The sequence below is a fragment of the Merops nubicus genome, unplaced genomic scaffold (assembly GCF_000691845.1).
Source record: "Merops nubicus isolate BGI_N331 unplaced genomic scaffold, ASM69184v1 scaffold9488, whole genome shotgun sequence".
Taxonomy (NCBI): Eukaryota; Metazoa; Chordata; class Aves; order Coraciiformes; family Meropidae; genus Merops; species Merops nubicus.
The window spans coordinates 66,209-79,098 of record NW_008626519.1 but is presented as its reverse complement, the minus strand read 5'-3'; the positions used below and the strand labels follow the sequence as shown (position 1 = coordinate 79,098).

General features: G+C 36.6%; 1 protein-coding gene across 1 annotated transcript in view; it reads right to left on the bottom strand.

Annotated features, from left to right (window-relative positions):
* Nucleotides 1-529: 529 nt before the first annotated feature.
* RTTN (rotatin) overlaps nucleotides 530-12,890 on the bottom strand; it is a gene marked incomplete at its 5' end in the record, with an annotated part of 78,034 nt that continues 65,673 nt past the window's right edge. Inside the window, 8 exons of the mRNA XM_008946041.1 lie at nucleotides 530-612; nucleotides 2,335-2,404; nucleotides 2,765-2,868; nucleotides 3,860-4,127; nucleotides 4,846-5,045; nucleotides 6,810-6,936; nucleotides 8,347-8,424; nucleotides 11,886-11,980. Of these exons, the coding sequence (XP_008944289.1) occupies nucleotides 530-612; nucleotides 2,335-2,404; nucleotides 2,765-2,868; nucleotides 3,860-4,127; nucleotides 4,846-5,045; nucleotides 6,810-6,936; nucleotides 8,347-8,424; nucleotides 11,886-11,980 (1,025 nt within the window). The remainder of the gene's footprint in view (nucleotides 613-2,334; nucleotides 2,405-2,764; nucleotides 2,869-3,859; nucleotides 4,128-4,845; nucleotides 5,046-6,809; nucleotides 6,937-8,346; nucleotides 8,425-11,885; nucleotides 11,981-12,890) is intronic.

Below are 12,890 nucleotides of genomic sequence, written 5' to 3'. Positions count from 1 at the left end.
TGTCACCTGTAATACCAGAAGTTGAGAGCTCTTTTTCAGTTGTTAGAATCTTGAAAAAATGAAGCAGTTTGAACCGAAAACTCTTTCAGAACTAAACCCCACACCCTGCTGTTCTACACCTCTGCAGCATTACAAACTGATCCACCAACAGAAACTGCTGACCTCAGTTAAAAACCTCTTTATTAAGACCACTGAAAAATTTCAATTCATAATTTAAGAAAATTACCCATTTTTCACATCCTTTTCCTCTGTACATTCTTTATTCTGAGTACATACTTTACATAGTAGCATCATTATAATTTCCCATTGGGATTACAGTACAAACAGTTTGAACCACATTTATAGTGCAATTTTTTGGGTTCAAAAAGTGATGAACTTCGTCCATTAAGGCTTCATAAATTTTTTCCATAGCATAAATGCTGCCGCCACACATCCATGCCTTTCTTTAAACTTCAGGCTTCTGTTGGAAAGCTGCCCAATTTCATAATAAGCTGCCCAAATTTCAACATGAGAAGTCACTGGATGGTCATTAACCATCAAGAAGCTGCACTATATTCTCTAAGCATTTTAAATAGTAGGCATGTAGCTCGTTTTCTTCTGGCTGTGGAGTAGCTAAAAGGAAAAAAAAACACACCAAGATTTAAATTTCTAGTTGATTCGTAATTAAAAAATTGCTTTTTAAAAGAGTGCATCAAATGCCTTGCAAGAATTTAGGCTATTTTATGATCTTAACCTCTATATTATGAGTAGCAAATCAAGTACTAATACTTTATGTTGCAAAGTCTGATTTTTTGTTTTGTTTTTTTAAAAGGCTCAATTTTCACAGCTTCCCAAGCCCCCACTTAGTTGTGACAAAAAGATAAAACTGCCTTTTGATTATGCTGTTACAATCAGCTCATGTCTTGTTCTTCCCAAACTACTTGGGTAGGACAAAGTGGGAAACTCAAAACAACAATAGCCATGTTGAAAATTTTCCCTGCTTGCACACAGAACACTGTGCTATTTTAACCTAATTATCACTGTAAAGTGATCAAAGCTTTACTAGACTAGTTGAGAACCTTAACACAAGAAAATATAGATGAGCACTTCACATGACTGTAAACTGTAGTAGTTACATAAAACCTTTCAACCCAGTATTTTGCTGTTTAAATGTGTATTGAATTAAAAATCTATAGTTCAAGTGTAGGATTTCATGTTCTATATCAGTACATAAAAAAATGGGGATTAACATTACAAGGTGCTAGTCTAAAAGCTGCACATTTCTACCTTGTTGATTCAACATAAAATTTTTTAAAAGATTCTGATCAGTGGTAGTTATGCTATAAAGAACAATACAAACTGATCTCTTTATTAGCACACTATCAGTATATGAAATGTTGCATTATGTCATGTTTAATATTGACTCTGTAAAGGACGAGTTGGAAGCAATGGGACATTGACAAAAATCCATGGATTTAGGTGACAGTGCAGGAAGAATTATCATGACATGTTCTAGCAAAAACACATCTCCTCCTTATTAGGATACTGACAAAGGTCAGCATAGGCAGAAATTTTGTGGCAATTCTGTTGTGCAAATTACTATGGGAACCTGGTATTGTAACCCTGTTGATCAATAAACCTATTTGAGTACATCTATAGAGCAATTAAAAGCAGTAGGAAGACTACTTGGCTTAAAATGAGACACTTACACGTTTTTACAAGATCAGAGTCTTGATGTGACTAATAACTAGTAAAGCCATTATTAACTACTGAAGCTTCAGCTACAGGCCAGGGTTTGAACATCTTTCAGAATGAATGCTCTTCAGCTGAGATAGCAACCTATCATATAAAAGCTATTCAAACAAAAGCCATGCTCAGTTACTTGAGCAAAATCTGAAGCTCTCATAAAGTCATTTAGCTCATGGTGCAGTATTTTAAGACTGGTATTGTTATCTGTTCTGATCCCTTCTCTATGCAGCTGAACACAGTGAGGCTGAGCACTGTTCATGCTAAATGAACAATTCTTATTGCTACATTGAAGAATTAACACAGAAGTGTGCTGTGCAAAGAAAGCATTTTGCTGCAGGCAGGATCAGACTTACCCTTACTCACTAACCATAGCAATGACCTGAGGTCTTATTTATAATTTCTTAAGCAAGAGGCTTTTTCCTATATCTCTGTTTATAAGATGCCTACCCTTAAACCATATTACTACCCATGATTTTTGAGACAAAACTATCCTTTCAAAAACTTGTAGCAGAACAAAAACTTACTGTGATTATATAGGTTGAAATGTATTAATAATCTACCTGATGGAAAAATACAGGATTGGCATTAGGTGGAAGTAAGACTTACTTTTCTTCACTAAAGAGTAAGCCTCATCTATTCTTCTCTTTATTGATGGATTCTTCAAGGTCACTTTTGCCTGTAGTACACACAAACATGCACAATACAATGGCTTGACTTTCTTCCCTGCATTTTCACACTTCACCATTCATTTAGATAATGACAATAATTTGGCAGAATGAGATGCAGGAATTTTAGAATTAGCATGCAATTGTATCATCACACAGATTGCATTAATATAAGCAGTCACAAATCACAGAGGACAAGCTGCTTCCTTACCATGTTGTTTAACCTCCTAGTTTGAGCAGCTATAGCATTGAGACAATAAAATGGAACTGCCACTGTAAACTTTAGTTTTATTTACTTAAAGGTTACTGCATTGTTTACAGCATAATAAAAGCAACATTACAATTTTTCCAAGTATTTCTCAAATACTAACCTTCTGATAGTTGTGAAGCAAAGCCCAAAGTGAAGCTGCTCCTATTCTCTGAACAGCAAGACTGTTACTTTCCAAACAGGAAGACAGTACTGCAATTGCTTTATCTAATGAGAAAAATAAGAAAAAAAAGAAGACATCACCAAAACCACACAAATATATTTACATGTCTCAGCGTTTTGATGCTTGGAGTACACTTACTTCTATGACAAGTATTGGTATGGCAGAAGAATTACAGAAAATTTATCATCGGATTAATTAAATTTAAATACACTCATGAAATCAACAGACTATATTGAAAGAAGTGATAAAAAGAATATAGCAAAACAAAAGCAAGCAATGCTAAAAAATTAAGCCATCAGTAATAAAATATGCACATTATGTGCAGTCATCAGCTATGCATAGGGACTGAATAAGCCATGGAGCTTTTTTATAACTCCCAGTAGCCACAATTAGAGCCACATCAGGATGGAAATTAAGATGTTTCTATTTTCCTTAGTGCTTATTATGTAGATGATTTGTAACCAATGAGAAATATTCACCATCCCACTGAAGGTGCCTTAATTTCCTTGCCTTGCTCTGAAGCCAGACTCTTCAAATTTGCTTGCTCAGTTCACAATAAAAATTCACAGATTACAAAATGGAATAATGTATGCTTAATTAAGGCAGCAAATCAGCATCTTGGGAAAAAAATAAGCATGGACCCTATAGAGAACCTGCTGAGAACTTACAACACAGACAGGAGCATTCTTTGCAACTAAACGGGGGAAACAAACACACCTCTTACAAACAACTGAGAAAAGTTCTGTGTTGTTACATTAAATATAATGCCATGATCATAACTTAATCATTATCACAAACATTTTCTGCACATGACAGAACACAAAGTAGTTTGCCTCAACACCCATGTCCTGCAGTTGGACTAAACCTTATTAGCTCCTGTGAAATAGGAACTAAAGTTATTCCAAGATGACTGACACAAAGGAATAACAATATTGAGTTCTTGGCCAGTAAACCCAATTACAATAAAAAAAATGGTATTCTGGAAGACACAATATTCACAGAGTAAAATATCTTGCATACCCTTTAGATACTTACCATTAGCTAATATCTTAGGTTTATTAGTTGGACTAAAGCAGACGTTATGTAGAATAAGAAGTGCTAGATGTTGGCTGCTTTTGTGTTTGTATTGACACATTTCCACAATCTGGTCTAAAAAACCATTTATCTTCATGATCATCTGCTGCCCATCTTCTCCAAAAGATATGTTCAGCAGCAGCTTTAGCCAAAGAGTGGACACAGTACCAGGGTTTTTCTGACTTCCTTTTGGTAATGAAAGAGACAAAAAGTTCTGCAGGAAGTTACTCTGTCAGAATGAAGAAAAAGGATATTTTTATTTTATTTATTAGTCAAGGATTTTTGAAAGAATTACATACCAAAAAGAACCTACATCTTAGTTTAAAAGTTAATAAGGTAAAATACATTTTCTTCTGTAATAATTTATGCAGTGTAGATACACAAAAGCTGACCCAACACAATGTATTTCTTTAAGTAGAGTAAGGATCATTCCATATATAAATTAAAAAGAGAAAAGGTTGTACTTCCATTTATATAATAAGAACAGATTTCTACCTAACAGCCAATTACAGACCTGTAGGACTTCTTTATAAAAATTACATTTTTAGAGATATTTCACAGAGTATATCCAATGACTTATACAATGTTTAATTTCTTGCTTATTCACCTGCTGTTTGTTATACTGTACGCTCACTTTCATGATCCACTAGTGATTGCTATCAATATATATGGGTATTAAAAATTTTACACACCACTGAAACTGAGAGGTTATAAAAAGCTCTGGCAAAAAACAGAGTAGTTCCATATACTGTTTCTGTCCAGGCTATGAAACTGGCTGAATTACACCCTGGGCTTAGGGAGCACTAACACCACTGAGAAGACACAAGGGTTTTGATTCCTGCAGAATCATCTCTGTAAGATCAGATACCATACTGAAATATGAGGGTTTATTAGCAAAGAAAATGCATCCATCACATTGCTAAAAATCAAGACTATTATTTACTTACCTTCTGAATAATGCCTTTACAGTCATGAGACAGAGCAAGGTTAGAAAGAAGAGAGAAGAGCACCTGCTGAATTGGGCTGTTGTCGTTTGACACTTGGGAAGCCAGTTTCAAGATGTTATGCATTAATGAATTGCCAGCTGCACTTCGTGCAGACAGAAGTGATGACTGTCCACCACTGGCCCAACAAAGTGAAGCACAACCTTAAAGACATGAGAAATGCACATATACATTAAAAAAAAATCTACAGAAAGAGCAGTCTGACAGCTCAAAGATTGAGGTGGGGATTTTGAAAGAACTGGGTTTTTTCTCCCTTTGAATCACAGTGAAGTCAATGGCACATGCTTTGAATAGAAAAGTGCCTGAATGTGACAGTTTACTGGAATAGACATCCACTGTTCTGTTGTTCCAGAATCTAAGAGGCAATTCTGCTGTTAGAGAGCAGCCATTGCTCAGGCTCAGAAAGTCTCCTTAAAAACTGGAACATTTTATCTCAGGCATCATACAATTATCTGGCATCAGAATCCAAAGGGACCCTCTGAAACAGGTTCAGAAAAAGGAGTTCTCAAAACATCTGAAAAGTTTAGTAACTTTCTTAAAATATTTTGCTTAGACATAAAAGCACTGTCTGCAGCTCTCATTACCTTGTACCATTGCAGCATGCAAAATCCCATGCTAAAGACCTACGAGCTCAAATTAATACAGTGGCAGGGAGCAATTAAGTTACCAACATGATATTTGTGCACAAATACACATATATATGTTTTTATTTAGTGGCATTTGCCATCTGCAACAACGGTTATCTTCTTATATGGCAAAAGTAAATAAAAATGAGATAGTTTTTAACTTTTACAATCATCTACATGCATTTTTTTTGACTGACTATGCTAAGGGGAAGTGGTTAATCAGTTCAGAGTACATAAGTTTGGGTCACCTCATAAGCTGACTTTCTGAGCAGTAAGAAAAAACATGATTAATCTAAAACTACTTGTCCTTGTTAGCAAGGAAAATAAAAATGCAGCCTAGTCACTTAGACTAGAGAAGCAAGGAAGACAATCAGAATTTCAACTTGATTTCCAGTCCATCACAACACATCGCATTTTAATTTTATACCTTGTGGTTGACTAATACATGTTTGAGCTTTCTTCAGTCCATACAAAAAAAAAGTGTTTTTACAAAAAAAAAAAAAAAAAGGCATTGCAAACTCATTTAAGGGGAGGAGACTAACTTAGAAGAAGGGTAAAAAGCTGAGAGACTGTTCAGTTAATGTATTTTAACTATGTTAACTATTTTATGGTATTTTAGCAGGGAGAAATCAACAGATACTTGTACATCTTTTCAAGCCACTAGCAAATAATTATCTGAGTCAATAATGAGGATATGGAATGAGAGAAATTCATACAAGAAAAAAACAATAGGCTTGTAGTAGCGGGGATAATTACTCATCAGTGGAAATAAAAGGTTTCCTCAAATGAAGAAGAGAATTCTTATGAAAAATATAAAATACAAGCTACTGAGCCCAATGCATAAATAAATGGAAGAAATTTAATATAGAATTAGGTTATTGAATATTTCAAAACCAGAGTGTTCTCAATAAGGGCTCAAGTACAAATTGTATAAACTGCTGATACACTGTTCCCTGTGGGAGAATTCCTAGAGCAGTATTTCTACAGTACACTATTCATCTGGGCAGGACTTTCAGCGTAACCTTCAAACATAGTGGTTTGAATTAAATTCCATTTAATCCTTTAATACAATTGTACTCTTGCTAAACCCAACAGACAGAAACAGGATCTGAACAAAAGTCTTGAACATATTAAAATCAAAGCTCTCAACAGACTTTGATGGACCAGTGCTTTTATGCTTTTCTGTTATGGTAGTAATAAACATTCTTTTGCCTTTATTATGCTTTGCTGTCTTAATTGTTCTGCTAACATGTTTGATAGATTGCACAGTGATCCCCATACCTGCAGGATAGTTTGCAGTGTAGACACAAAGCAAATGCAGAGCTATTTGCATTGAGGAGTCGTCTGTTAAAAACCAGGGCCATAGTGAATGCACAACAGGAACAAGATGAGCTTTGAGTGCTGCCATCTACAAGACATGAGGAAGAATTTAAACCACTATTAAATACTTCAAAAACGAAGTATAAATGGAGGGAGAGAACAATATTTTTATCTTATTCTGTCCAATTAGTTTGCTTTAAAAGATTGTACAGAGAGTATTTCCACACCCACTTCAACACTGATGAAATTAACTCTATCCTAGTCAAAACAGGCACACATTTTAATTACTGACAGACATGCAGACAAAAGTATTTCTTCATTCCAGCTGTGACTGTTCAAGAGATCCCAATTCTAAAGTTCTATTCTACTCCAACTAAACCAATTATTGGAACTCAAAAAGCATGGAAATGGAAATGATAGAAGTCTTCAGTTATCAAGAGTAATCTCCTCCTCTCCAGCAGCAACCATCTCTGTAGACCCTTGATCAAAATCAGAAAAATATTCCACAATAATCTTATCTGGGATTAAGGCACAAGTTACAAGGACTTCAGGAATAACCAGAGGGCTTATTCAGGTCCATAATTTACATGGTGTTCTGTCTACAAAACGAATGCTAACACATGGCAGCTTCTGGAAGGTCTGGAAATCTTGTGGTTCCACCAACGCGTCTGCTAAAAGTAGCACAAATTATATCACAATGGCAGACAAATTACACTATGAAAGAGAAAATGGAAATTAGTGTGTGAAACATAGCAGCAATAATGAAGAGGAAGAGTAGTGATCAGAAAGAAAGCACACAGGAAAGAATGAAAAAACAGCGAAGTAGTATTTTCCCATCAAAAAGAACAAGTAGGCAGAAGAAACGTAGAAAAGAGATAGAAAACCACAGGTAAAAATACAAACAACTGCAATGAGAAGGAATTCAAAATGGGATTCTGAGCATGAAAAAATTATGAAAAATAATCAAGATGAAAACAAAATTGTGCTTTGCAAGATTAGTGTACTTTAATTCAGACAAAGAAAAGTAAACGGCAAATTATTATTTTGGGGTTTTTTTTTTGGTTGGGTTGTGGGTTTTGAAATGAAATGTGGGGAAATGAAAAAAGGAGAGAAGAATAAGGAGGGGAAACTACTTTCCAGGATAAGAGATACACTTCACATGTGCCTTTCTTGTGGCCCCACACTTTTCTCCACATCTATTTTTCACATTATATTCTTTGAAAATTGGAATTATTGATTTCAGCAAAGCAGAAGTGGGTATAAAGGATGATATGATACCTTCTGGAGATGATGTTTCAATATCAGCACTGAGTTCCTAATGCACATATGAAATACTCTTAGGAGGTGGGAATAATAATGGAATTTGATGTATTTCTTGCCATTGCCATTACTATCAAGCTTAAATTTAGGCAGCGTGAAAATAATTTCAAATAGGAAAAAAAAAATCTTAATTCACCAACTGAATGTGCTCACATCATTTCAGTATAAAAATACTTACTTTGCATTCTTCATTTTGAAAGAGGCAGTTTCTGAGGAGCTGCATAGAACACCGTAACTGCTTGATAAGGTTATCCTCCTGTCAGAGAAAAATAGTTAAATATGATCAACATAAGACCAGAATGAGTTTTGTACAAGAAGGAAAGAGATTTCAAAGGAGGGGTGCAAATCTAAGGCATCAACATTTGGGTTCCTTCAGCAGAGTTTCCTTCTGAACTCAGGTAGGATTCATCTCAGCTAGCTTTAAACACATGCTAGACACTTATAACAAGTTACTTGGAGTCATCCCCATCCCTCTTTGCCATCCACAGATACTATTTCTAGGGTCACTGCTCTGGCCAAAGGCAGAGCTCTGTAATGTAGAGCTCCATCTCAACTACAAGTAATGAAGAATTGGCAGGAACACTTTCTGGATATTTGTTCCATCCTAAAGCAGACACCTAAATCAAGTCCAATGAATCACTTGCTAGAAGCACCTATTATTCTTCCTTGGATAAAAACAAGGATTAACTAGCTCTGTCTTGCAGATCTCTCCATTTGTTCACACCAATCCATCGTTGTATTCCCAGTGTCTTAGTTCCCTGCCCTTAATAACGGAAACAGTTTCCAACTTGATAAGAATATTACAAAGATAAATACAGACCTCTGGACAGTGAGGTACTATACTGAAATTCAAGTATACAAGTAAACAAGAAATCTATCTTCATGATGGTGCTGTGGCACTAAAAGGCTAATGACGGCTGACCTAACTCTGTAAGGCTGACATACTAAAACTCTTCTGAAAGATGATCAAGTTCCAATAACCTTGCTCACCACAGGAGACTATTTCTGTTTTATCAAGCATAAAGGAACAAAAAGGTAAAACAGGATTCATGCTTAACCTCAGACAAGGTGAAGCAAGAGTGCTTGCTTGTAAGTCCTATCAGGTACAGCTGATGACATTTAGAGATGAAGTAAAAGTCTACCTCCGAAAACTTAATGGAAGTCAGGTGTAGTAGGATAAAAAGAAACATCTAAGTCGTTATAAATGCATTTTATGATTAATTTGTCTCATTTTTAGCTAAATAAAATGCTAACTCTAAGAGGTTCCTTCAAGAACTTCCATATGTGTTCATTTGTTTAATAAACACAAACAGCACTAAATCCTGTAAAATGCCACAAGGTACAATTTATACATAATGAGTAAATTATAGAAGATTGAAAAAGTTATAGATTGTTTTGATGGCAATGTATTTATTTATGTATTTATTTCTTTAATTTAGGGTATCTTAGGTTTTACTGAGATCCTATTTTGAGTTTTTTTTTGTTTGTTTTGTTTTGTTTTGTTTTTTTGTGAAAGCTTGGCTATTTGAAAATACTTTTCATTCCCTTAATTACTGTGAAAGAAAAGGACTATCAGGTAAAACACTTCAGTTGCCTGAGAATGAAGTTAGGTCAAATATTTTTCCCAACAGTTAAAATAAGGAGAAAAGAAGCTCTGACAACTGTACTTTGAGAGCTGTGCCTCAAAGTGGGCCGAGGGGCAGTTTCATGAATGATCAGCTAACTCTGACTGTGAAAGCAATGTCTCAGCTCCCCCATGTGAAACAAGACTGCTTATCACTCTGCACCATGTACAATGACTACCACACTTACATATGATGCAGCAACCTACATCCCCAGCTCAGCCGAGGAACCTGCCACAAAGTCTTTTGCAAATCTCTTTCAAAGAACTCTTAATTAAATATAAATAGTCTTTCTGATTTTTCTCAGAGGCTCCTTTCCTCCAATTCCCTTCTACATTTAGCAGAGGAGCAAATATGCCCAGCTTCCCCCTTCTCAATTCAAGAAATATAAAGAACCAGCTCACTTCAACCTTCTGAGAAATATCCAGGACAGGACACCTTTGAGCCTCTACCCCTTGAAGAACAGATAATAAATGTGTTTAGGAGATCTCAAGAAAAAAAAAATATTATAGCCTTCAAATGTCAGGGTCAAAGTTTTTTAAGAGCTCATTGTTATAAAACAGTTCAACAAATCAAGGCTGTGTCTGTTTGTGCCAACGCTTCAGAGAAAAATTCTATTGAGCTCAAACAATGCAGAGATGTCCTGCAGGAAGATGTTTTCTGCAATTTCTGCTCTATGTGGGAGTGGACAAAATATCAAACTTGACAGCAGAGGTTGTTTTCTGTATTTTAATAATTCTCTTAGATGAAAGTGGTAGAAAACAAGCAGATTGCAACAAAAACCTTACGAACTGTTGTATGATGGTAAGAAATAATCTATGACTAGGTGTGGTAAGGATGAGTTGGGCCATGTGAGAGTTAAGGAAAGAAGGTTAAAAAAAGGTTAAACAATTTGTGAACAGAGAGAAGAAACTGGGAGTACAGGTGGTGGAAGGACTGCAAGTATGAGGCAAAACACCCTTCACCTTGGAGAGGAAGTTAAAGCCAGGGACAACTGATTCTCATGAAAAGAGACGAAGATGTCCAGACCAAGTAAGCCAGAGGACAGAAAAATAATTAAAATTGGAAGCCAGATAATATAAGATGGTAGAGAATAAAACCCTACGACTTATATGCACAACTAGACTGGAACTGGTTTTGGAGTGGGAGGGAGATTGACTGGTACAGGGACAGACCAAAACAAAATCGGTAGCATGGTTGAAAGACCCGAAGAAAGAAAAGAGGAGAAAGGGAAAAATTATTATTGTGGGAACAAGATGGGAAAATTAGCTGTATTGGATAGGATGATGAAGTCAAGGCTGAAAGTCCAGTTATGTTTGAAAATAAGACAGTGATCATAGGTATTGTTGTAGGCTAAATCAATATCATAAATTGTTAACAGGAACAGGTGACAAATGGACGGACGTGTACGTGTGTGAATGTCAGAAATGGAATTTTTGAACTCTCAGTCAGAAGCCTGCTAGCTGCTGGCTGCAACCAGAATGGGCCAGCTGCTAGTTCTGATAACCTGGAGTAACACTGAGAGGTCCTGAGTCCTCTAATTAACAAAAAGATGTGAGACAGAACCACCAATCCAGAGGCTGATCCCATGTTGCACTTTGCACATAGATTAGATTAGGTAAAGAGGAGCTTAAAGTTCTGGAGAGTAGTGTTGGTGGTGAAAAGGATTCCTGAAAATAAATGATTTCTGAAAGAAAGAAATTGGCCCCAAAAGAATAATGTGGAGATCCTGGCTGAAGGAACCATGCTGCAGGTGGGAGAAGATCCTGGAGACCAGAGAGATGCATAGAGACAAACACCAGTGCACACCCAGGAGCTCTGGCCAGTAAACACCCAAGAGTGGTAACTGAGCAGCTGCAAAACACAAACTGATGGGATCTTCTGCCTGACTCCCTGAACCAGCAGCTACCCCCACGTTGGAAAAACAAGTTGAGACCTCGTGAACAGAACTCTGGGTGGGAGAGTGAATGTGTGAGATAATCAAGGTGGTAATAGCTCTAAAATCAATGAATCTTAGAGCAGACCCAAAAAAAACACCACCAAAAAAGAGCTGGGAAGTGCTTTATCATATCAGTCTGGTTTACTTTATAGTTACCTTTTTTTTCTGTGTTTTCCCAGGCTTAAGGGAATACAAATTCAGCTGTGCGTGAATGTGTTTCATGTCTTCAATACAGCTGTCTATCAGGTCAACTGGAAGACAAAAAATATTAACATTTAAAAGTTTATTCACAGTCAAAAACATTTTATGAAACACAAAATATCTTTCTGGCAATCGTCTTGATTAATTATCCTCCTTAACTCAGACTTAAGGACTCAGAAGTCCAAATTCTGTGAGTTCATAATATATTGTTGTCTTCTTGATATCAGGAAGTAACTAACAGTCTCAAAGACAAGAGTGCATCTAGTTGAATGATCTCAAGAAGCAAGAATATATTTGAGTCCTCTTGCAACAGAGTCCTGTGAGAGGAATGTCCAAAGGAAGGACTGATAAGATGGAGAAGGGAGGATGATTTGGAAGGAAGAAGATAGCAAGTCATAACTCTTCAGGGTATCTTCAACAATGCTGCCTAGAAAACTGGAGCTTACAGAAGTTAGGACATGAATCTATCTTTCCCAACTCTAACAGCAGCAGATTTGCTGCATCTGAGGTGAGAAAAAGGAAAGCAAATGTTCAGGTGACTCAAAGTGCAAAATGTTGAGTCAGGCTCTTTTCTTGGGATCTTGAGTCTTTAATACACGATCATGGAACGACTATGTCAGTGGACCAAGGAAGAGCTACTGATGTTATCTATCTAGACTTCTCTAAAGCCTTATAGTCAGTCCCCCCCAGCCTTCTCCTCTCTATACTGGGGAGATATGGATTTGGTGGGTGGTCTGTTCAGAGGATGGGATATCAATCCAGACAGACCTGGACATGCTTGAGAAGTGGGCCTATGTGAACCTCGTAAGGCCAAGTGCAAGCTCCTGCACCTGGGTTGGGGCAACCCCCAGCTTCAGTACATGTGGGGAGATGAAAGGATTGAGAGCAGCCCTGCTGAGAAGGATCTGGTGGCACTGGTGGGTGAAAAGCTGAACATGAGCTGACAAAGGGTACTGGCAG